General features: G+C 52.7%; 1 protein-coding gene across 1 annotated transcript in view; it reads right to left on the reverse strand.

Moving 5' to 3' along the window:
* Nucleotides 1–24,397, reverse strand: part of LOC123650386 (cadherin-23-like) — a 294,848-nt gene that overhangs the window by 98,394 nt on the left and 172,057 nt on the right. Inside the window, exon 9 of the mRNA XM_045569214.1 lies at nucleotides 20,869–20,947. Coding sequence (XP_045425170.1) covers nucleotides 20,869–20,947 — 79 coding nt within the window. The remainder of the gene's footprint in view (nucleotides 1–20,868; nucleotides 20,948–24,397) is intronic.

A 24,397-nucleotide genomic window follows, 5' to 3' on the forward strand; every position in this document is an offset into this window, starting at 1 on the left:
TGGTCTCAAACTCCTGACCTCGAGCAATCCACCCGCTCGGCCTCCCAGAGTGCTAGGATTACAGGCGTGAGCCACCGTGCCTGGCCTCTCATAGGGACTTTTAAAAATGCAACCAAACATGCCAATCACACTAAACAAAACGAATGATTCCTCAATGCCAGCTAAGACGCAGTCCATATTCAAATTAGGGGCCCCATTTTTGAAGCCAACATCAGGATCAGAGGCCTTTTTACTCAGTCCTCAGAGACCAGGCCTCTGAGATCACTGAATTTGGAAAGAAATGGAGTCTTTAACAATATCTGCAATGTTTCATTTCTTAAACAAGAACAAAAAGAAGAACAAAAAAGATTGAAAGCAAATGTAGCAAAATGTCAACAAATGTCATCAGGGTGGTGAATACATAGGGGTGTGTGTATCAGTTTCTGTACTTTTTGGAATATTTAATATCTCACATTTGTCCATGAACTTGGCCCTGTTTCTCCGGGGAGGGCCAGGGCTCCAGGGCTGGGTAGGGACGGGTAGTTGGCCATTTCATCCCGGCAGCCTCCAGAACTGCCCTCATCCTTCCAGCTAGAGCCTCAGCCCCAGATGTCACGTTATGTCCCCAGCCCCTGGCCCAGTGCCCCACACCAAGTAGGCGTTCAGAAAATGCTTGATGAATGAACCCAGCCAGACAGGGAGGGATGTCCCAAGATGCTCCCGTCCCTTGGCTCACACAGGCAGGAACTTCTGCTGAGCAAGCAAGAAGCAGGAAAAAGAGAGGTGTCCTTGCCTTTTTGACCAGAGAGGAGGCAGCTCAGCAACCAAGATCTTTGCAAAGCCTTCGGTCACTTTTTTGAAAAGCAGAAGTCACAGGACAGAGTTCAGGGTCTTTCTCACTGGGCCACCCTCAGGACGCGTGGGCTGGTGTCCTTCTCCTTCTCAATTACAGGGGCTTTCGGCCCTGCCTCCCTCCCTATCAGCTGGCCTGGGCTACAGACGCTAGTCTCTTGGCAGAAGGGCAGTTTCTTTGGGAAGCTCCCAGCGCAGTGGACACCCTGTAGCATCCCCATGCCAAGCTCTGGGAGCGGACACTCCTGGAGGGGGAGGGGGAGCAAAGGACCCTGCTGGAGACAGATGGCATCTTTCGGGCTGTTGTGCAAGCTCGAGATTCTTGGGGCCCATGGAAAAGAGGAAGTAAGCTCTGTGCTTGTGGAGGAAGCTCCTGGCACAGTCCCCAGCACCAAGCAGAGCCACAGAGCCCAACCACTCCCCTCGGCCCAGGCCAGAAAGGAGGGCAGGCTTTGATCTCCAGCCCCCCCGCACAAACCTCTGCGCAGACATACCCACTCTCCCTCCCAGCACTAAGCCCCAAGCAATGCCAGCGTTGGCAGCCCCCGTGCAGGCTCCCCGTCGGAAGATAACTTATGGCTTTAATTACCGAGGGCCGGGTGTGAGCCTCAGGATGCAGCCAGCCCCACCATGCTCAGTCCCTGTTGACAAGGGGCTGCCAAGTTGGCAAGGGTGGTGCTGCCGTCTGCCTGCACGCTGCCACGCTGACCCGCACTCTCAGCGCTGTGCCTAGGCTCTCCCTTCCCTTCCCGGTGCCCACAGCCTGGGCCCGCCCTGCTCTTTGAGGGTGGGGTGGGACAGCAGTGTGGATGCAGTGTGGTGTGTCAGAAGAGAATCTCTGAAGGCAGTGGCTTTGTCTCTCTTGTTCATGGCCATATCCCCAGCAGTGGGTACATGAGTGCTGCCTGATAAATATTTATGAATAAGCAAATGAGCCCAGACTCCTTGTGTGACAAAAGGGGACAATGACAGCCTCCCCAAACCGCCCAGAAAGCTACAGACAGAGCCAATAGACCAGAAGCAACTACCTTGGCCCCAGGGCCACATCCCTCCTTCCTCACTGCTTGGTAGATGAGCTGCCAGGCCCTGCCAACCCCCCTCCCCTCCCCCCTCCTTGGGAGGCAGGCTCCAACGGACCACCAGCAATGGCCCCTGACAGCTTCTCGTACCTGTGGCAGCTTCAGGTCAGAGCAGGTGGGGACAGCTGGGGTAGAGTATCCGAAAAAGCCAGCCTAGGAAACAAGTCTCGCCTCAGTGCTCTGGGCCTGTTTTCTCATCTGGGGCTTGGGAGGGTTGGAATGGATGATATCCGGTCCCTGTGGCCTGGGACAGGTGAGGCCCCGTGAAACACGGTCCCCGTGTTGGGAGAAAGATGGAGCCCAGCAAGGGGAACGAGGAGGCCAGTGGTGCCTGCCCCGCTCCCCTCCCTGCCGGCCCAGGACTGCTGTGGGTTCTTGCCTAGGCCTGGGTTATCAATCTCCCTCCACCTGGAGAACTCCCCTAAATGAAATTCCTATTGGCGTGGGGCCTATGATATAACAAGTCACTCGCTTTGCCTGGCAAATGAAAGATGATGAGGCAGAGTTCCTGGGACAAAGGCGAGCTCCATCAATCTGCCAGAGTGTGCTGGGGATTACTTTGTGGGATTAATTATCCGTCCTTCAAACAAAGACCTGACCTCAGCGGCCGGATGTCCCCAACCTGGGGGGGAGGGAGCGCCAGGCGGCAGGGAGGTGGGGCCCCGGGCTGGGAGGCAGCCCGCCGGCAGGGTGAGCGGGCATTGTAAAGTGCCAGTTCATCACTTCACTCTTGTAACATGCCCGTGTGGCCTCCTGCCTAGCAGGTCTGCCTCACTCCCAGCACTTCCTGCAACTTGGCCCTTCGTGACCCATCCAGCTAAGCTCCCTTCCGCCTCTCACATCAACCCAGGCAAGCTAGCCTCATCTCTTCTCCTCATTACTCCTCCTGCTGCCCCGACTTGACAGGAAGGGGTCCTGGTATGGACGGGGAAGGTCTGTGTTCACTGGACAGAATAAAGACTAGACTACAGGCCAGTCCAGCACCTACCACTTCACCAACCACATGACCTTGAGTTTCTGGAGCTCTCTGGGCCTCAGTTTACCCATCTGTAAAATAGCCCATGTCCCAGGGCCTAGATAGGGTTGTCATGGTGATCCAGTGAGGCAGGGTGGTTCCGTGGAAAGCATATGGACTTTAGACTCATGCAGACCTGGGTTTGAATCCTGGCTCTGCCACTTCTTGGCTTAGCATGACCCTAAATGTTATATAATCTTTCTGAGCCTCAGTTTCCTCATCTGTGAAACAGGGACACCAGTAGTGCTTACTGTGTGCATAAGACGCAATCTCTATAGAGGGCCTTGCATGGGACAGACATCCTTGCGTGGGATCCCACGACACCCTATTGTCATTACGGCTGCAAGAGAAGTGGGGTCCTGGGGACTTTCTGTTTTCTGCTGTCACCCTAGGCCAGTCCCTCCTCTCTGAGCAGAGCCAGGCCGAAGGCACCACCCTTGGTGCCAGGGAAAATCAGTGCTAATCACAGAGTGGGCTGCCCAGAGCGAAGCCCCAATTAGTGGTTCTGAGTCACGTGGCCATGGAGGAAAGTTGGTTGGTGTGGGCTTCAGTTTCCCTGGAGAACTAGGGGAAGAGAAAGATTTCATGGTAGGAACATGGGAGTCATATGGTAACCTCTGAGCCTGGAAGGGGCTGGGGTGTGGCAGAAAGGCCCTGGATGTGGGTGCAGGTGGCTTGGTGCCAACTGCTTGCTGTGCCACGTACAACTCGGGCAATCCCAGATAGGACACACCCCCTCAGATCATTGTCTCGGGGACGGATAACTTAGGGGAAGGCCCCTGCAGGTGTCTAGGCCCACACGAATAGAAGTCCCCCAGGAAAGAACGGCTTCTCTCTGGGTTGTAAAGGTGGTGTGTTTGGGACTGCGCAGGGCTACAGGGGTCAGCAGCTCATGTCCCAGGGGCCTGTGGACCTGTGGATTCCCAGGAAGTCAGCAGCCACTACGACGGAAAGGAAGGGAGTGAGGCAAAGGAGACAAATGCTTGTGAAGCCCCAAGCCAACCAGGCAGCCATGCCAGAGGTGACACTGTCCTGGGCATGGGGTCAGGGGACAGTGGGTCAGACAGAAAATGGAAGCTGAGCTGGTGGGTGGGCATAAACCTCCCCATTAGAGATGGAATGGGGGCGACCAACCTGCTCCTGTCAGCTAAGCAGATGATACAAGTTGGTGGTCAGGGAAAGCTCCCTGGAGGAGGTGAGTGTGATGAGTTTTAGAAGAGGGGAAGGATATAGTAAGATGGGTGAGGGGGGACCAGGAAGACTAATTAGGTAAACAGAATGGCACAGGCTCTTCCCTGCTCCTCCCAAGCGCCCTTCTTTTAAGAATGTGCAGCGAAAAGCCGTCACTTCCCCTAGGTGAGGTCAGTGAACTCATGATCAAGAGTAATTTACCGAGCACTTTCTATAAACCAGGCACTGTGCTAGGCACTGCCCCTCTTTGAGGTAGGTGTTTTCTTTATTTACAGAAGAGATTTGTCAAGGTCCCACCAACAGTTGAACTCAAAGTCAGGATTTGAACTTGGACCTATCTGATCCAAAGCCCTAAGCTGGTATCTCAGTCTGCTAATGCCAGAGCCATTTCTCTGGTCAGCCATTTTGTTCTGTGGGCGACACACCCCATCACTCCAGGTTGGGGCAAGGCAGGCACAGGGTCCACACCTCCTCACTCTGGATCCTGTGCCTATAGGATAGTCAGAGGCTGAGACAGGTGTTCTGGATCCCGGAGAAGCAAGATGAGAAAGCAACACCAGGGACTTCCTGGGCATGGGCTGGGCAGGGGTGGGGTGTAGGATTTAGGTAGAAGGGGAGTTAGCTTTTCCGGATATGTTGAGTCCACCTTCACCCCTTGAACTACACCTACATCACTGGACCTCAGATTTGATCTGCAAAACTGGAGCCCAAACTGCCAGGGTCCAAATCCTGGCTTTGACATTTACAAGCTGAGTAGCCTTGGGCAAGTTATGTAGCCTCTCTGGGCATCTGTAAAGTGTGCGCAATGATAGTGCCTTCCTCTCCAGGGCTCTGTGAGGAGTAAATGAGTTAACACACGTGAGCTGCTTAAAGCAGCGCCAGGCGCATGGCCATTACCCAGTGACTACTAGTAACCGCCATCATGGTTGGGCTTCATCTTCACCCCCATCCCACCCACTCTCTTCTCCAAGATGAGTACCAATTCCAGTGCTTCGCTGCGTCTCCAAATATGAACGTATTCTCATTAAATATCTGCTGCTGCTATTGCTTTCTTGCTCTTTTTATATTACAGAAATGGTATTATGTTATCGCTTTCTATTTCTTTTATAAATCCTCAAAACTAGGTTTTGAATATTTACCTATTTTGCTGTATGTATATCTGTCGAGTTGAAGCATATGAACTTGCTGCCACTCAACCACTTTTGACCTACCAAAAGTCCCTCAGGAAAGAGTGGTGATTTTATGTGATTCAACCGAACAGCATGTGGCTTCTAACTGACGGAGGGTATTCTTTAGTGCAGGGGTTGCCAAACTTTCTCTGGAAAAGGCCATAGCAAATATTTTAGACTTTGCAGGCCAAGAGGCAAAATCGAGGATGTTATGTTGGTATTTCTTTAACAAGAAAGAAAACATATTTCCACAAAAATTTTTGATGAATTCAAAATGTAATGATGATTGAGCAGGGTCTCATTCTTTTGCCTGGGCTGGAGTGCACTGGCACAATCCTAGCTCACTGCAGCCTCAGACTCCTGGCCTCAAAGGATCCTCCCACTTCGGCCTTCCAAAGTGCTGGGATTACAGGCGTGAGCCACCATGGCTGGCCCCTAGCACAATGTATTATAATACAGGTCTACTGAGAAGAATGGAATTTTTGTGGTGGGAGATAACATTTCGCTTAACTGGAGTTCACATATAGTGTTTACTAACCTCAGATCAACTGCAAAACTACTCACCTTTAAAACCCATTCTGAGCTTGCAGGCCATACAAAAAAACAGGCAGGGGGAGGATTTGGCTCGTGTGCCGATGTGGGATGTGAAGAGGTTGGTCACTGTAGATGCCATGTGCATTTCTCTGACTTCTTGTCAGTTTCAGGATCTCTACCTATGCCTAAGTCATCAGGGTTTCCCATTCTATGACTATCCTTTGCCTTTTTCTATAGGATATCCTAACTTTTTCCTGTTGATATGCAGGAATTCCTTACACATTCTAGCTATTAGTCCCTTATTGGTTTTAACTGGTGCAAAACTCTCCCTATAAGTCATTTGTTGTTAACTTTGTCTATATATTCCTATTGAGTTGGAACTCCTTTGATGTAGATCAATTTTTCTTCTATAGCATGTGCTCTTGGGGTACTAAAAAGTCCTTTCCTACCACAAGGTCACAAAGATATACCCACACGTTTCCTTTTATGAGCTTTTATATTTTACGTTTTACATTGAGGTCTTTAATCCATCTGGAGTCCACCTTGGATATGGTGCATGGTAGGGATCTTGCTTTACTATTTTTTTTTCCACATAGTGAGCTAGTTTTCCCAACACCAGCTGCTAAACAAGTCATCCTTTCCTCAGTGATTTGTGGTGCCACTTTTGTCATATAACAAGTTCCCATATTTATCCATGGCTCTGGTTCTAAGAGCTCTATTCTGTCCCATTGGCCTGTCTTTAAAAGTGCACCAGATGTATCTGGAGCCTGCCCCACTCCTGGCCCTGCTGCCCTGTCCGGCACTAGCTGCCCAGCCGACACCATCTCAGGCTGCCAGGTCCCCACACCTGTGGACACTCCTGTGATGACGAGCTGGCCAGTCTGACCCCTCTAGGAAACCTGGAATGGGAGAACTGGAATATAGCGATGGTTAGCAGCTGAGACAGCAGCTGAAAGACATTGCAAGAGGAACCGTGATGAAGAGGAGGCAGCCTGGCCATTGTGGACCAGGTGAGACCACGAGGGAGGCGGCGGAGAGGGGCAAGGGCTCAGAGACAGCAGAGAGGATGTGGTAGGCTGATAATGGCCAAAGACATCCAGGTCCTACACCCTGCAAACTCTGAATGTTACCTTACATGGCAAAAGGGACTTGGCAGATATGATTCAGCTAAGGAACTTGAGATGGGGAGATTCTCCTGGATTTTCTGGGTGGGCCTTACATGTAATCACAAGGTCCTCATAAGAGAGGGGCAGGGGGGAGACTTGGCTACAAGAGAGGAGGAAGCAGCATGACCAGGGAAGAGGGGCCTGGAGCAATGCAGCCACAAGCCAAGGCATGCTGGAGCCACCGTAAGCTGGAAGAGGCGAGGAAGGGATTCTCTCCTGGAGTCTCCAGAAGGAACCAGCCCTGTGAAACCTTGATTTTAGCCCTAAGAGGACCCATTTCAGACTTCTGGCCTCCCTAACTGTAACAGAAAAAATTTCTGTTGTTTGAAGCCACTAAGTTTGAGGTAGTTTGCTACGGCCACTATAGGAAACTCACACAGATGCTGTCAGAAAGAAGAAAATGCCACTTGGTGTCCTAGCTCCTGGTCCCAGAAGGCCCGACTCTGAGGATGGTCTGCTCTCGACACCAGCGGGAACCCTGAGCCTCACAGAAAGCCCCTGTCCCTGAGCTTCTGGAGTGCTCTCGGATTCTTGTGATCACAAGTGCTCTGAAAGGAACAATCCACTCTCTTTAGCTTGGCCCTCAAGACCCTTCAAATCACCTTCCACCTTTCCTCTTCTGCAGCCTGGCTGGCCTGTCCACTGCCTTTTAAATGTCCCTTGATCCTCCCTCTAAGCCTTTGTTCATCTCAGTCCCTCTGCTTGGGATGCTGTCCTTGTCACCTAACCAACCCCTCCCTCAGTCCCAAGAATGCCACCTCCTGGGCACCAGTGCACCCTGTTTCCAAGGTGGCTTCACTCCCACCATCCCGTCCAACGCAGGGCCGGAACTCCTGAGCACCTGCACTGTGCCAGGAGCTGTTCTCAGCCCTTCACATGTCCTGAGGTGGCTCTGGCAAGGAAAGTCACCCACATCACTCAGGGGAAGGCACTCCTACCTCAGGACTACCCAGTCTTTAGTCATCTGGATGCCACTCTCCTGGTTCCTACCATATTTGTAGGCAACTTGTATTATTATCTGTTTAATATTTTTCTTTAATTTGATTCAATTTTTTCCCTTTAAAAATCGTCCTAAAGGAAACTATTTAAGAGCATCACAAACAGAGAACCAGTTCATTGGCCATACACAGGGGTGACTGTCACTTGGGGAAAACGAGCGGATGTGGTTTGCCCGTGTGGTTAGCTGCATCAGCTCGGCCTCTGCAGGCTCCAGAGGGGTCAAGGACATGAGCACCCAACCGGACTTTCTCCTGGACAGAACTGACAAAACAGAAATTCTGAAAGGGCGTGAAGAAGGGAATCAGTATCTCATTGTGTGATTCCATGTTATTTCACGGCCCAGCTGTGCATCACTTAAAATCATCTCTCAGGAGTACCACCTCACAGCTGGGAGCCAGCTCTGGGGTGAAGCCACTGTCCTCGCCCCAGCCCCAGCCTCAGCACCTTCAGCCTCCTCTGATCTCCCCCAGGACTTACAGACAGCACCAGCCACCCAGCAAATGCCACGTGGCTGGACAAGCAGGTCCTCAAGGTTTTCCATTTCCAAGGTCCATTACATAGCCTTGTCTCCCCAAGACCACCCAGTGTGGGAGCCGGCTCACTGAGACCTCACTAAGCACCTGCTGAATCATTAACGGGCAACTTTCCTGTCCCTACACACTTCTAAAAAGGGCCAAAAGCATCCTAGGGCCTCAACTCCTCATTTCCAAGGTGCTCCTTTAAGTCTCAACCGAAATGCTCTTCCTGACATTTAGGACTCCCATCGTCATTTTGAAGAAAACTAGTCATCAGCGCCTTTAAGGTAACCCTTGGTCTGCTGGGTGTTGCTGAGACGTGCCCTACAGCCTCTGCCTCAGGGACTCAAAAGTGCTTTGCTGATGTGGTCCTTCGGAGCGGGGGAATCCTCATGCACCCACAGCGGGAGCGGGTGGGAGGGCCAAGGAGCTGGAAAACAGAGCTGGCCTGATCCCACCCCACCTCTCTTCCAGAAAGAAATGCCGTCTGGAGGGTGGGATGGAGCACAGCCTGGCAGAATGAGATGTTGAGCAATAAATTCATTCTGCCAGAATGTTTGTTCAGTTCAATCAATGTCTGAAAATATCTCCTCTGAAATCTCTGTTTCCAGGATATTGGTCAAATATTTGAATGGGAGCTGCGAGTTAATTGACTCAGAGCACTTGACAGAGAGGCAGAGAGACAGGCTGCGGAGGGGCACAGGAAGTCTGGCCAAGCCCAGAAGGAGAGCTGGGGACCCCAAACTGGGGCAGCCCAGGCAGGTGCTCTGGGCAGGGGGTGGTAGAGAAGAGTGGATCTGGAGCCAGCCTGCTGGGTTCAATTCCCATTTCTACCACCCACCACCACCTTGGGCAACTGGGCCTCAGCTTCCTCACCTGTAAAATGGGGCTAACAAAATGGGCCAGCTCATGGGGTTATTGGCAGGATTAAAAGAGCAGATGCAGGTAAACCATTTAGATCTGCTCCTAAGCACCCAAGAAGTGTTAGCTATCACTGCTTGGCCCCGCATTCAAAGCTCTCCTGATGTGAGTCCTGACCTGCAGGAATGTGTTGGGGCTGAAGAGGAAGGTCCCCTCAATGTGCTCACGCCCTACCCTGCAGCTGGCGACACTCCCCCTTCCTCAGGGTCTCCCCGGATCATCCTTCAAGGACTGCCTTTCCTGACCTCCTGAAGTATTTATTATATATGCTATGCTTCAGGCTTTTATGATGAATTACCTGTGCCGTTGTGTCTCCCTGGGGTCTGCACTGGACATGGCTGCTTAACGGGCGGGTGGGCTTTCAGTAGGCTGACATTTTGGCTAAAAGAAAGGTTTCTTCTCTTTTTCTTTCTTTCTCTCCTCTCTCACTCCTTTCTTTTCTTTTTCTAAAGATTGCTTTAAAGCATGGGCTCCCTAGGAAAGAGGGGGTGGGGAGGGTGGCAAGGTGTCCCTGTGGCCCTGTCTGGCCCCACAGAGGGAAGGCTGTTTGCATTGGAGGGGGAAAGGTGGCCTGCAGTGTGCAGGGGACCAAGCTGCGGTGCTGTGGGACCCAGATCCCAAATGCAGCCTGTGCAGGGCGAGGAGCTCCCCTATTTCTGCCCGTAACACATTTTGGCTCCAGGGTCATGGAGCGTCCAGAGGATGCAGGGCCATGGGGGCTGCTAACAGTAGGGGCCTGGTGGGTGGCTTTGTGTAGGGGTCAGGGGCAGAAGACCTGGCAGTTAGAAAGCATGTGGGAACTGCCTCCTTCCCCACCCTGCAGGTGCCTCTACGACATGTGGTGAGGAGTTTACAGACAGGTGAAGTCTTGGGTTATGCAGGCCTGGGGGAGGGGCATGAGCCAGTGACATCTAGATTTTTAGAGACCCTGTTAATATCTATACACTGAGGAACCCAGGTATCGTTTTTCCTGTGTTTGTCATCAACCAGACTGTAATTTCTTTGATGCTACTAATAATAATAGATACCATTTCTTGAGTGAGTACTATGTGAGGCAGTTTTGAGAGCTTTACTTGCATTAACTCATGTAACCCTTAAAATAACCCTATTAATATTTCCATTTTATAGATGAGGACACTGAGGCACAGACAGAAATAGTAACCACCTCAAGGTCACCTGAGATTTGAGCCTGGGCTGACCGTGGGAAGGGACTGTCACTAAGGCCTCTCACCCCCTCTTTGTCCCCAGGGTGCCTTGCACATAATAAATACTGATGCTATAGATACGCTGATAGGAACGTAGGTGCAGATGTCAATGTTTTTGTTCCCCTGGAAAGTCATGAATCAGAGCTGCATGGGGCGGGAGAGGGCTGATGGGCTGAGTAGCTAGAACTCCATCTGGCTGCTTACCCTCTCTGCAAGGCACCCCAGGGGGTCTCCCTCCTGCGGCGCCCACCCCATCCTCTCCTCCCTCCCGCTCTGAGGGGCAAGGGAACAGCAATGTGGGGTTGCGGGTGACTTCAGGCTTAATATCTTTGTAACCATATTGCAAAAGGGCATGCCTAAGACGGTGCCTTATGCTTAATCTTTCTCTTTTATTGCTTTTTCTCTTGTATGATTTAACCTTGTACCAGGTATCAAGCTAGATAAATAAAAACTTTTATTTCAGATTAGCCCCGGCTGGGGGCTGCCTTGAAAGCTGAGCAGCCACCCAGTGAGTCAGACGAAAAAGGGAGCTGGGGATCTGGGCTGCTTAGCGGGGCTCGACTCGGGTTCAAAGCCTCCGAAAGATACTGGAGACCTTTTCCGAGATGGGAGAGACAGGGATCTCCTCCCGCGCCCGCAGCCTGGCAGGCTGTGGCAAGCAGCTGAAATCACCCCAGACCACCTTCCCAAATCCCCTTCCTAAATGCCTCCTCACCCCAGCCGCCTTCTCCGCACCCTGGCATCTTCTTCCTGATGCTTAACACAGCTGGGAATCGCTGTCTTTGCCAACTTATTTATCATCCCTCCTCTGCACTAGAACATGAACTCCACGAGGGTGGTGACGGTGGCCTTTGGTCCCAGGAGTCTAGCATGGAGCGGGCATGCAGCAGCCATTTCATTTCATCCACTGCTTAGCTGAATGAATGCATGAACATATGCATGGCTGAATGAACGAATCCTAACATTCCAATCCTGCACACAGACCAGTAGGTTGACATGAATTACTTGGCTTCTCAGGTGGAACAGGAAGTGGTGGCAGAAAGAAGGCGGGTTTTAGAAGCAGGAAGGTCTGGGTTTGAATCCTGGGCCCACCACTCACGTGCCATGTGACCCTAAGCACGTTTCATGAACTCTGTCTGAGCTTCCTCATCTGTAAAATGGCTTTAGCCAGAGACATTCTGGGGGTATAGTGACAGTGAGGGATGACGTATGTAGCCTAAAGCAAACTCTCGCACACACTCAGAGAGAGATGGAGAAGGTGTTCACAGCAGCACAGTTTGTAATAACAAAAATCAACTCATACACTCACCGACACAGATAAATTTGTGCTGTTTTCACATGATGGAATAATATACAACAGCAAAAATGAACAAACAATGCCTACACCAAACAACATGGAAGAATCTTGGATGTATAATATTGAGTAGAAAACACAAGTCCTAGGAGACTATGATACTTTTTTTTAATAAAGTTCAAAGACAACTAAATCCAAGTAATATGTGATCCATATATATATGATAAGATATTTTCCAAAAGCAAAGGAATGAAAAACGTAAGATTCAAAGATGTGGTTCTGGGGGATGGGAGGCCGGGATGGGACAGAAGAGGAACATACGGGCAGATGGAAGGTGTGGGTGATGGTCTAGCTTTTGGTGGGCTGGTCAGTTCATGGGTGTCCACAATATTATTAAAAGTTAAGAATCAAACAGAGGAGAGCCACCATGGCCCAATGTCGATCGTGAGCCAAGAATTATGTTTAAATCAATGCTGTGTACCGGAGGTGGACCAAGTGAAGAGAGAAAGAGAATGCAAACTAAATGTTGGCTAATTTCACATTCCTCCAAAGATCTCAAAGCCCTTGGAGTCAATACAAAGCAGTTATCTCAGAGATGAGGAAAAAGAAAAGAGCCAAGAAAGAAAAAAGACAAACGCTTGCTGACATGGGGAAGCAGGCTAGAACCCCCTCCCCACCACCAAACAACCTCCAGACATAAACTAGAACCCTCCCCAAATCCCCAAAGGGTGGGCTGACTCAGTCTGCCGGAGCCCAGGCAGTCTGAATAGCAGCGGCTCTCTGAGCTGAGCCCTGGTTACTCCACGCCTTGCCCAGCTGGGAAAGTGGACTCAGGCTGCAAAGAAGGGGCAGATCCTGAGGGTGCTTTCACAGTACAGTGGGCGCCCAGGAGGCTACATGTCCCATGTAAGGGACAGAGACTCCTGCCCATGAGGAGGGCATGGGGAAGACGAGACGCGGAGAGGCAGAGTCTCAGACTGTGCTGCCATGAAACCTCTTAAAAGTCCATGACCGTGTTATTTATGGGAAGGAAGCAAGGGGCCAGCACTGTTACTGACCAAGAGCACACCGGGCCTCATTAAGGGAGAGGAGGAACAAGGAATCATGAGCACGGCAGTAAAGACTGGTTTATCACGAAGGTGGGCCGAGCAGCACGAGAGGCTGGCTGGCGGGAAGCGCACCCTGGAGAGAGGAGGGAGGCAGATGGGGAGAATGAAGTGTGGGCTCTCCTGTGGTCCCTCAAGAGGACGTGAGTGTTGGTGTGATAGACTGTTGTTTTGGTATGGTAGAGGGAGAGAACTGTAAATATAATAATATTGCCAGCTTATTTGTATAATTAAATAAATAACCCTCCAGAGGCTCTGTCCCTAGATTTTCTTGAAAGAAGAGAGCTATGGGATCCAAAAGGGCCAAATTGAAACCTTGGATAGCATGTTCATTCCAGCTTGACAAAGAGTGCTTGTTGACTGCTAATGGCTACCAGACGGCAGGTAAGAAAGGCATGGAGGCCCATCCGTGTGTTGGGATCATTTAGTGATGTCTGCCGTGGGTGAGAGATGGGGTGCTCTGGTACATGTGCTGATGTGGGTCTAGGGTGGCATTCACAGGTCTAGGGTGTAAACAGGTTGGCTTTCCTTATGAGTATGTCCCTTTCTGCCTAGGCCACCACTTTGACCCCAGAAACCTAGACTCAGAGGTTAGTAGTTTGTCTCCTCCTTTTCCTGTAACATCCACTTTTAGTCCATCACCAGAGCCTGCTGTCTCCCTTCTGGTACATCACCACAATGGCTCCCTAGACCTCCCCCGGGCACGGCTAGATTGGAGCAGTAGCCTGTTAGCAGTGTCCTCATTCCAGTGCATCCTGTTCTAATCCATCCAGAACTCCTGTGAGCTGACTCTCCCAAGGACCTCATGTTCATTTCCCCCACCCCAGCCGCACTCAATAACCCACTTCTGTTGCCTTCTATGTCCTCTAGCAACTGGCCCCCCACCCCTCTGATCTGCCCTCCACTCCTCCCTGACCACCTCTTGGCCCTGGCCAGGCGGGCCATTCCCTCTGACGCCCTGAAGTGTCTGGGGCTTCCAAGCCACCCCAGGCCAGTGGCTGCAGTGTTTGATTCAGATTCCAAAGCAATTCTCCTTCTCCTGAGTTTTCACTTCTCAGGGGGAGAAAAATGCCAAGCAGCTTAATCACGAGGGCTTTGAAGTGTTTCGCACGATAGTCTCCTGTGATAGCTGTCCCCCACCGGGCCATGGCCAGGGGCCTGATTCAGTTATTGGCATATGGGGGGGTTGTGCGAGCCTGACTGTATCTGATTATTCTCTCTGTCAACACACACACCCGTGCGCGCATGCGTGCACGCGCACACACACACACACACACACACACACACACACACACACACATATACACACATGCAGCCTTCCCCTCACAGTCCTCAATGTATTTTCAAGGATGCTCCTCACTTGGTAGCATTAAAATAAAACCCAGAGACAAACAAGGGGAGGTTTTTTCTTTGCTAACATACCCGGGTAGGTCCCCTGGTGTGACCCAGTCATGAGGCCACTGCCTTTCAAGCTGGAGTGAGGGTTTCAGCCTCGTTACTTCTCACCTGTCCTTTATTCTAGACCAGTGTTTCTCAACCTTCTTTTCATTCTGGCCCACCTCGCCCCCGACCGCTGCCCCAGGAGTCACTTGAGACATTTTTTCCTAATTGCTCAACTCGCCCCACATGAAATTTCAAGACAACGGATACAACACGTATCTGCTTTATACATAAAAAGACTAAGATATTTTTTGTTCCCATCAAGTACAAAGTCTCACCCCCTTGGGGGTAATATCACCGTTGTTGAGAGCATGTGCTCTTTTACACCAGAGCTTCTCAAAGTGTGGTCCCAGCCCAGAAGCAGAAGCACCCCCTGGGCCGCCCCCAGAGTTTCTGACTCAGTAGGTTTAGGACCAGGTGCAAAACATTTGATTTCTAGTAATTTTCAGATGGTGCTGAAGCTGCCGGTCTGGGGACTGCACTTTGAGAACTATGTTGGCATGGAAACTGGGCGGTTCTGGGGCCCGAGAGACTTGGGTTCAAATCCCTGCCCTGTCACTTGGCAGCTGTGACCATTTGCCAGTCTCTGCCAACTCTCTGAGCCTTGCTTTCCCATCTACAAAGTGGAGCAACGTTATCTCCCTCATCGACTGTTTCAAGGGATGACTTGTGTCCAGACTGTGCCTGGCACACGACAGACACCCAATAAATGGGGTTCCCCTCTCTTTGCTCTGGGGAGGTTCCCGAGCTGCAGAAGACAGCAGATGGGAAAGGGGTGTGGGCCACAAGAAGGGACGAGGCCTCTCCGTGTGGAGACAGGACAGAGCTCCCCCTCGCCTACAGCACTGTCCCATCAGCACCTCCTGCCAACTCAGCCTCCTCGCGCTCCTGGGGCTCTGTCTGGCTCTGTTCCCCCACCGTGGCTGGCCAGTCAGGGCTGCCACTCTCTCTCAGCCGGACACTACGACATTCCCCCCACTGCTCTCAGGACCAAGGCCCAGCATTGCCCTGAGCCGTGCCTCCCCCATACTGCCCGGCCTGGCCCTGCCTCCTGTGGCCTCATGTCCCCACGACCTCCCTTGTGCTCTGTGCTCTGCTGCACCGAATTACTGCAGTGGCATGAAGGTGCTGCTCTCCTGTTCTCGGATCTCTGCAAGCGCTGTTCCTCCTGCCTGCCCTCCTCTCTTCCTGCTAGTTCCCACCCTCAGGCACTGCCTGGCTTCCATGATCTCTCCTCGGTGAGTCTCCTCACCCCGTGATGTGATTCTTTCTCACAGTTTATTATGGATATTTTTCAACATACACAAAAGTAGAGAGAACAGTCTAAAGGTCTAATACCCCCCCCGCCCCGCCCACAAAGGGAGCCATCACTGCATGTCAACTTCAACATATTCCGAGCTGCCTTGGCACAGAGTTCTGCCAGGGCATCACAGCTGCCTCTTTACAGGAGAGTCTCCAACCAAACTGCAGGTTTCTGAGGCCGAGATGGTGCCTCGGTCCCCACCATCTCTCAGGACATTAGCATAGCTACTGACCCAGGCAACTGTGGGTGGGTGTTAAGAGTCCATGTTCGTTGAGCACTTACTATAAAACCAGCTGCTCTTCAAGTGCTTGCTTGTTTTAGCTTGCTCACTCCCCACGCCATCCAGTGAGGCGTGGGCCATCACTATCTCCATTTTGCAAATTGGAAATGGATGCCTAGAAGGCTACCCAGCCGGTTGGTGGTAGAAGCTAAGCCGAGGCAGCCTACTTCTAGAACACAGCTGCCCACGGAAACAGAATGTGAGCACATGTGTAATTTAAAATTCTCTACTAGCTACAAAAAAAGAAAAAGGTGATGTTAATTTAAATAGCATATTGTATGTAACCCAGTATATGCAAAATACTATCATTTCAACACATCATCAATGTAAAACACTATTAATAAGATATTTTATGATCTTTTTTGCATACTAAGTTTTCAAGATCCTGTGTGTTCTATTTATAGCACATCTCAGTTCAGAGTGGCCGCATCTCAAGTGCTCAGTAGCCGCGTGGGCGGCCGTAGGGACCAGCACAGCGGATGGTCACTACCATGGACAGCGCCCCAGAGCCTCTGCTCTCAGCCACCCCTCTGTACGCGAACGAACGAAGGAGGAAATGAACAAACAAGCCCCAGGGACCCTGGGTCCTGCTCACTCCGTGATAATTAATAATCCTTAACCTTTTATGGGCCTTTAGAATTCTCTCCAGCACCATCTCATGCACCGTGGGGATTATTAACCCCGTTCCATGGGTGAGGACCATGGCCTGAGAGATCAAACATCTCGCTGGGAACACTGCTGCCAGGGCTGGGCCTCAAACCTGTAACTTCAGGCTCCAAGTCCAGTCCCCTGGGGTGGGATGGGCACAGCTGCCCCTTGAAGCAGGACTGTCTCTGCCTGGCAGAGGAGGGATGAGGCCAGAGCGGGTGTCTGCTGAGACCAAAGGCTGGACTGGCCGTCGGGCAGGGGAGCACACAAAACCTTGTTTTGTTTTGGTCAGGCCCCCAAGGAAATGATGCCCCTCGGGGGTGGCAGGGTAGGTACAGGCTGAGGGAGCAGATGGGGCCCATGCCAGGTCCTCTATGGGAAAGAGCTTGTCATTCCCCAGTCTCAGTTTGGCCACGAGGGGCTGAGAACAAATTGATGGCAATGGAGCCATAACTTACCGCTGAAGGCCTCTTTGTTCTTGGCAAAACAGAGGGGTCATTAGTAATGGGGAAAGTGCTGGTGTGCAGACATAAATCCCCGCAGCTGCGGGGCTGATAAACAGCCCCGAGGGAATGGGGCCTCAGGGAGCCGAGCAGCTTAACCTGTGCCACGGACCCCTGTGGGCTCAGGCCTGTGTCTACCCGCGAGGGGCAGGCAGGCCTCACCCGCAGACACAGCCACCACCAGCCCAGGCTCCTGAGGGGCCTGGAGACTCGAGTCACCCACACTAGTGGCCCTCAGGACTCCTCACCTGGCTCTGGGGCCCCTCGAGGACCTCGGTTCTTGCTTTCAAAGGAGAATGGTTCCTGAGCACCCAGGGCTGGGGCAGGCTCCTGGTGGCCCTCAGGCCAGCTTGAGTGCTGTCAGGCACTGTCCTCCCTCACGGCCGGCCCAGCCTGTGGGCTCAGCAGACACCCCCTCTGGCCTCGTCCCTCCTGGGGTCTCAGCAGACACCCCCTCTGGCCTCGTCCCTCCTGTGCGGTGAAGATGCCCTCGGGGTGACTGGGCACATGAACCATCCCTCCTGCCTGATTCATGCTAAATGGGCACTGGCCGAGCCACCCAGGAGAGGGCTGCAACCAAATGTCACCAGGGGGGCAGGTGTGTGAGACAGGCCCTTGGCAGACAGTGTTCTTTTTGGCAGCATCTACACTGGCCAAGGGAAGTAGAGATGAGGCCAATCCTGGCCCGCTGTCTACCTGCTCCCCGGGCCTGTACCCTCCTGCCTATCTATCTGCCTGCTTTCGGCTCCCAACGACGCTGGCTCTCGGGGAGACCATGCCAGCCCAGGGCCAGGGCAAAGGGGGCGGGAATGGGGTAGGGCGGCCCAGTGGAGCCAGTTCAGGGTGGGTAGGGAAGGAAAGGAAGGACTGCCCTTTCCTCAAGCTACTCCTTATCCGACAGGGCTTTGAGCAGGCTGGGGTGGTGACAAACACCCAGTCGACAGAGGATGATCGAGGGCTACCCTGTAAGTGTGGCCCCAGTGCTAACTTAGCAAGGATGCCAAATACTTGGCATAGGTGCCACCCTCTCCCTTGCCACACCCACAGCAGACTCGACCAGTTGAATACTGCACTGAGCCTGTTTGGCTCCAGGATCCTCTTCAGGCAGCCATTACCAATCAATCAAAATTGGCATGTGAGAGGAAACCCATTTGTCATCCTTTCTAAAAGCCCCCAAGGCACATCTGTGCTGGCAGTGGGAATCCTATAAAGCTATGCTAAGTGTCCCAGGCTTTCCAGAAGTTTCTGCCTCCTGCCCCCACCTCGACACACATCCCTTCCGTGTGGTTTCACATCTAGGTCTCCTTCTCATTCTGCTGTCTGCACTTGGGGACCTGGCCCAGGAGACTATGCCCCTCCAAAGTGCAGCAGGCAGCTGTCCCCAGATGCCCCATCACTGCAGTTTCCGTCTGGCATGCCCTCGGGTCAGGTCCTAACTGCCAGCCCCTTCCAGACTGGGGTGTATCTGGAACCAGCCCAGAGGCAGTGAGGACAAGGAGACGCTCCCCCAACCAGCCCTGCGACCCCTTCCCACTGCCACTTTATCCCGGCCCCTTAACTCCATCAGCCTGGGGACTCCCTGGTGTTTCCTTAGTTCCCCAGCAAAAGCTCCTTGTCTCAGGAGGCACCTGCTTTGTGTCCCAACTTGCAAAATTCCTGAAGACAATCAGCATCAGGATGGGCCCCCCTAGTGCCCGCCCCACCTGGACAGGGCCCTCGGTTCCCAGGGCATCCTGCCCTCCTGCAGGACGGTCTCCTTCCAAGGACTGGCTTTCTCATGTCCTGCCCTAGGACCACCTGCACCACAACTGCCTGGGACACTGTGAGAAGGGACCATCCCTGGGCCCCATCCCAGACCTGCAGAACGAGAATCTCTGTAGGGCTCAAGGTCTCTGCATTTTTGGTAGGAGCCCCAGGTGATTCTTGGGCATGCTGGAGTTTGAAAAATCACTACCCTAGAATGTCATTCATTCATAATTCATTCATTCATAACACAAGCACATATTGAGGTTTACTCTATGCCGAGTTCTGCATTGGGCACCAGAATGGGAAAATGGGGGGTGGGGTGGAAGGAGGCCCAAACCCGTGCTCCTGCTGACATGCACCACCAGGGCTGGGCTGGCGTTTGCTCTGGGTCCCGGGGTGCCCCTGGCTTACGGGCACAGTAATAGTCATGCCAGCAACTGCAGGTCACAGGAGCCCATGCCACCCCTGATTCCCTGCATTCCCAAGGACATGAGGTGTCTCCCTCCTACCAGCTAATCCCCAGCTTCCCAAGGTAGTATTAGCTGCTAGCTGTAATAATAATATTAGCTAATACTTATGAAGTACTTTACATACATTAATTAAGATCTTTACATATATTTAATAATCTGATACCCCCCTCCCTTTTTTTTGAGACAGGGTCTTACTCTGTCACTCAGGCTAAAGTGCAGTGGTGTGATCATAGCTCACTGCAACTTCAAACTCCTGGGCTCAAGTGATCCTCCTGCCTCAGCCTCCCGAGTAGCTGGGACTACAGGTGCACAACTGTGCCCAGCTAATTGGTTTATTTTTTTGTAGAGGTGGGGTCTTGCTGTATTGCCCAGGGTGGTCTTGAACTCCTAGCCTCAAGTGATCCTCCTACCTCAGCCTCCCGAAGGGCTGGGATTATAGGTGTGAGCAACCTCATCCAGTCTCACCTGACCCTTAAACCACCTTGAGGTAGGTACTCTTATTGTACCCATTTTATGGATGATAAACTGAGATACAGGGACCCAGCCAAAGCAGTCTGGCTCAAGAGACTCCATCCTCTACATTCCTGATCACTATGGCTTGCTGTCTTTTGAGCATTAGGGAGAACATGCTGCAACAATGTCACTCCCTGTTCTTGCGGGTGTGGGGGTGTGGTAGGCAGGGACAATGAGTGGAAACTGGTCTGGTGGCCTGACATCCTCTTGGCCATTGGTCTGGACTGCCCAGATGCGCCAGGCTGACCCTTCACCAGCTCGTGGGCTGAGCAGGGGGCAGAGCAGAGCCTGTGCGGGTGAGGAGCAGCCTCTTACTGGACCTGTCACTAGCAACCTTGCCCACGACCACCCAGCTTGGACAGCCAAACAGAGCTGCCGTCTTGTCAGTCTTTGGTGGGACCGTGGGTCAGGGAACCCTGCAGTCAGCCGCTTGTCTGCTCAACCACAGGATCTGGGTAGGGAAGGAGAAGGCTAATGTGTCTCCCCCTGCAACTTTCCAGATGAGACATGAATTCCCAATGGTTGGAAATGTGAAAAGAGTATGAAATCACCTGAAGTTCCTGCTCCATTTGTTCTAAAATGATGTCAAAACTGCTACCTTTTCATCAAATAGGAAAAGAAAAAGAAAAACCCAGAGTGCAGCAGGTTAGATGGGAGTCACCAATGCCCCAGGCTTAGAGCCCCAAAGTGCCCCCAGGCCTCAGATCTTGGACCGCAGCACACTCGCACCCCCAGTGCCACGCAAGCAGCCCCCAGACACTGTGGTCTCCTTTCTTCATCCCGTTGGTCCCCTTCTTGGGTCCTTTGGTGAGGACTGTCCCTAGAGAGAGTCTCATACACTATCCTACATGCCCACAGACTTCTCCCTAGACCCTCAGAGCCTGAGACCCCTACAGAGGTGCTCCTTGGGTGGAGGACACAGGGGCAGTCTTTGCCTTACCTGAAACGATGGTGTAGCCAATCCCCCGGGGACGTCCTTTATCCTGGTCGATGGCAGTGATAATGCGCACCGTTGTGCCCTGGGTAGGAGAGAGGAGGGACTTGAGTTTGGTCCCCTAGGCTGCTTTCTCTGTAGCCACGGTGGCACTGCAGCTTCCCTCCCCAGGCCGACTCCCCGCAGCAAGGCCAGCCCAGGAAGGAGGTGCCAGGTGCTCAGGCCTCAGCTGCCCCTGCTGTCCCTGGGACACACACTGAAGCCCCCACCCCCAATCCTGTGGGGAGGCCCAGCCTCACTGATGCTCTCACTCCCCCTTCGCCTCCCCATGTCCCTCGTCATGCTGGATGAACCACCTATGGGAGAAGAACAGAGAAGGGGAATCTGGCAAAGAGACAAGAGATCTGGTGTCTACCTCAACCACCCATCACACTGCTGTGTGACCTCCGGCCTCAGTCTGCCCCACCTTAGTATGATTGACAACACACACTCCGGGACCTTGTTTTCACCGGGGTCTGAATAAAGGAGAACATCATGGATCAATTACTCTGTGGATGAAAGCATCGTAAGTCCTGAAAGCAAGTATCTTCAGGGATGACCGCAGCAGCCCTGGGAGCCACCATGGCCCTGGGAACCATGCCCCATCAGCACTGCTCCTGGTAGCTCCTGCCTCAGTGGCTCTGCCCCACCCCCCACTCATTCTCCCTGCAGCACTGGTGGGGCAGGACCAGGAGCTGGGACTACCAGGATGGGGGCACAGTCTGGTGAGGAGTCAAGGACATGTGCACACATACGGAGAGCATGCAGACACATATGGCTCTGATGGACAAATGTACGGAACAGGGGAGAAGTCTACCTGGAGGAATTGGCAAAGGGTTGCACAGATGGCGACAGTTAGGATGGGTCGTGAAGAATGAATAGGAATTTTCCAGGGAAAGAAAATGAGAAAGAAGGTGTTCTAGGTAGGAGATACAGTACAGGCAAGGGTGTGGAGGCATGGGACTATTTTAGGAAGAGATCCTCGCATATAATGGGCATATTCAAACATCAGCTGACCGGCTGGTTGACTGATTGAATAAACAGACAAATGAGAGGACCCTAAGGTCACTGCCACTACTTGCTGAGTCGCCCCTTGGCCAGGGAAGCCCTAACCTTGCTCCCTGGGGCCTACCATACCATTGCCTGTACCCGTGTGCCTGCCCACCCTGCTGGCCTGAGGTTTTGTCCCTCGCTTGCAGCTTTCCCTAGTGATGGACAGAAAACAGGCCCTGTCCCCAGCCTCTGAGGAAATATCAACGCTGGCATCTGCTTGTCTAATGAAGGGCTCTTATGGTCTTGGCTGCCTCTGGTCCACTCACCATTTATCAGCAGGAGGCTGAAGCCTGCACTGCACCCCCGACCCCATCTCCTGTGCTGAGAGGCTTGTTCCCTGACCACGGGCTCTCTACCCTGGGGGAGCTGCCCGTCCCCACCTCCTCCCAGTCTCACTGCCAGGACACAGCAGGGGAATGCACCACCTCTCCCTCCCCAGGCACTGCTGCCCTTCCCAGCGGGGCAACTAGGCCCAGTGCCTGAGACAGGGAGCCTTAGGGGGACAGGACAAGGTGGCCAGTGTGGGCCTGTGCAAAGATGGGACCTGGTGGCCAAAGAACCCTCAGTCCTCAGAGCCCTGTGAGCACCTCCCCCTGGGCATTCCAGTGCTGGGCTGCCCAGAGCCCTGTTGGTGGGTGGGCTCAAGGGGGCCAGCTGGCTCTCCAGGACAGGAGGACAAGGAGGACTCTGCCCAGAAGGGACACATCCGAGCTTCCATGAGGCAAGCTCTGACAGGCTCCTGGAAAACTTTGGGGTTTCATCTCTTTTTGGGTAAATAAATCCACTTTTAATAAAACCCTGAGCTTTTAATACAAGTGCAGCCAGAAAGACTGGAAATGTTATGAGAAGGAATTAACAGGGAGGAACGGGGGCTCCTGGGAACCCACGGCTCTTGTTCCAGAGTCTCAGTGATTATATTTTCAATATACTGAAACTTATTTCTAAAGACGAGGGGATAGAGAAGTGCGGCCTTGCCCAGCCCAGAGCCGGCCCCGCTCCCGAGGGCACTCTGCCCGCAGTGGTCCTCCAGGGATCCTCCCCGGCGGGGGAGCGCGCCAGGGCATGGCCAGGAAGGCAGATGGGCAGGCCCAGGGCCAGCTGGAGGGCTCAAGAAGCCATGGGGCTCCTTCCCTCCACAAGAACCCATGTTTCAGGGAGTAAGGGGCCTCCTGGGAAATGAGGCTCTCCCTAGAGAGGCTAACGATTTGCAGGCCTGTGGGGTCATGCCTCCTGTGATGGGAGCGAAGGAGTACAGCAAGATGGTTAAGGGTCTGGCTCTGCTGTGAGACTGCCTGTATGTGAATCCTTTGAGTAAGTCACTTTTAACCTCTCACTGCCTTGTTTTCCCCATCTATAAAATGGGTATAATCACAATCCCTACTCCGCAGCAGCCGATATATGTAAAGCACCCAGAACAGCACCTGACGCATAGCAAATGCTATAAATGCGACTGCTACTATTAATTGGGGCCTGGAAGTGCTGGGTGCATATGATGAAAACTCAGGTGCCTCTTCCCAGATAATGCACATACATGTGACATTTCTAAACAATTTCAGCAAATTCAAACTCCCTAACACCCCAGATTAATCCTCTTCACCCTAGAGATAAGGAGTTTTCTGTGCATTATAAGAACATCTCGTCTGGGTGTGGTGGCTCACACCTGTAATCCTAGCACTTTGGGAGGTTGAGGCAGGAGGATCACTTGATCCCAGAAGTTCAAGACCAGCCTGAGCAACATAGGGAGACCCCATCTCTATAAAAAATAAGATATTAATAATTAGCCGGGCATGGTGGCATGCACCTGTAGTCCCAGCTACTCGGGAGGCTGAGGGGGGAGCATCACTTGAGCCCAGGAGTTTGAGGCTGCAGTGAGCTAGGCTGACACAGCCGCAGGGTGACAGAGTGGGATTGTATCTCAAAAAGAAAAACAAAAAAAAGAACAGCTAACAGCCTTCAAGGAGAACTAGCACTGGCTGGGCACCGGCTATGTGCCATTCCCCCTCTCTCTCTTTCCTCACTGTGGGGGTGTGTGTAGGTTCTCTCACAGCCCTCACAGTAGAGGTACATGCGAGGAAACGGAGGCCCAGAGGGCTCAGGGGCTTGCTGAAGGCCACAGGTATGGGGAGTGGGTGGGGTGAGGGTGACTGGGGAATGGGAGGCCCCACCACATGGGGGGCCATCGCTCCCTGGCGGAAGTGAGAGGCCCAGGGTTCTGCACCCCGCGGGTGTGCCAACAGGGGTGGATACAGCCCCAGCCTGTGAGGCCTGGGTACCGGCAGGGAAGGGGGCCACTGTCAAGAGAAGCTGGATTCTCTAGAAGGGACCATGTCTCTCCCTTTTTTGGCTTGTCCCCTTCCAAGAAGCTGTGACACAGGAGCCCGCCTGGGCTGCGCCTGGCCTCAGGAATCCACGTCCCCCTCCTTCCCTGCCAGCTCGGCTGAGA

Source organism: Lemur catta, chromosome 14 (genome assembly GCF_020740605.2).
Source record: "Lemur catta isolate mLemCat1 chromosome 14, mLemCat1.pri, whole genome shotgun sequence".
Lineage (NCBI taxonomy): Eukaryota > Metazoa > Chordata > Mammalia > Primates > Lemuridae > Lemur > Lemur catta.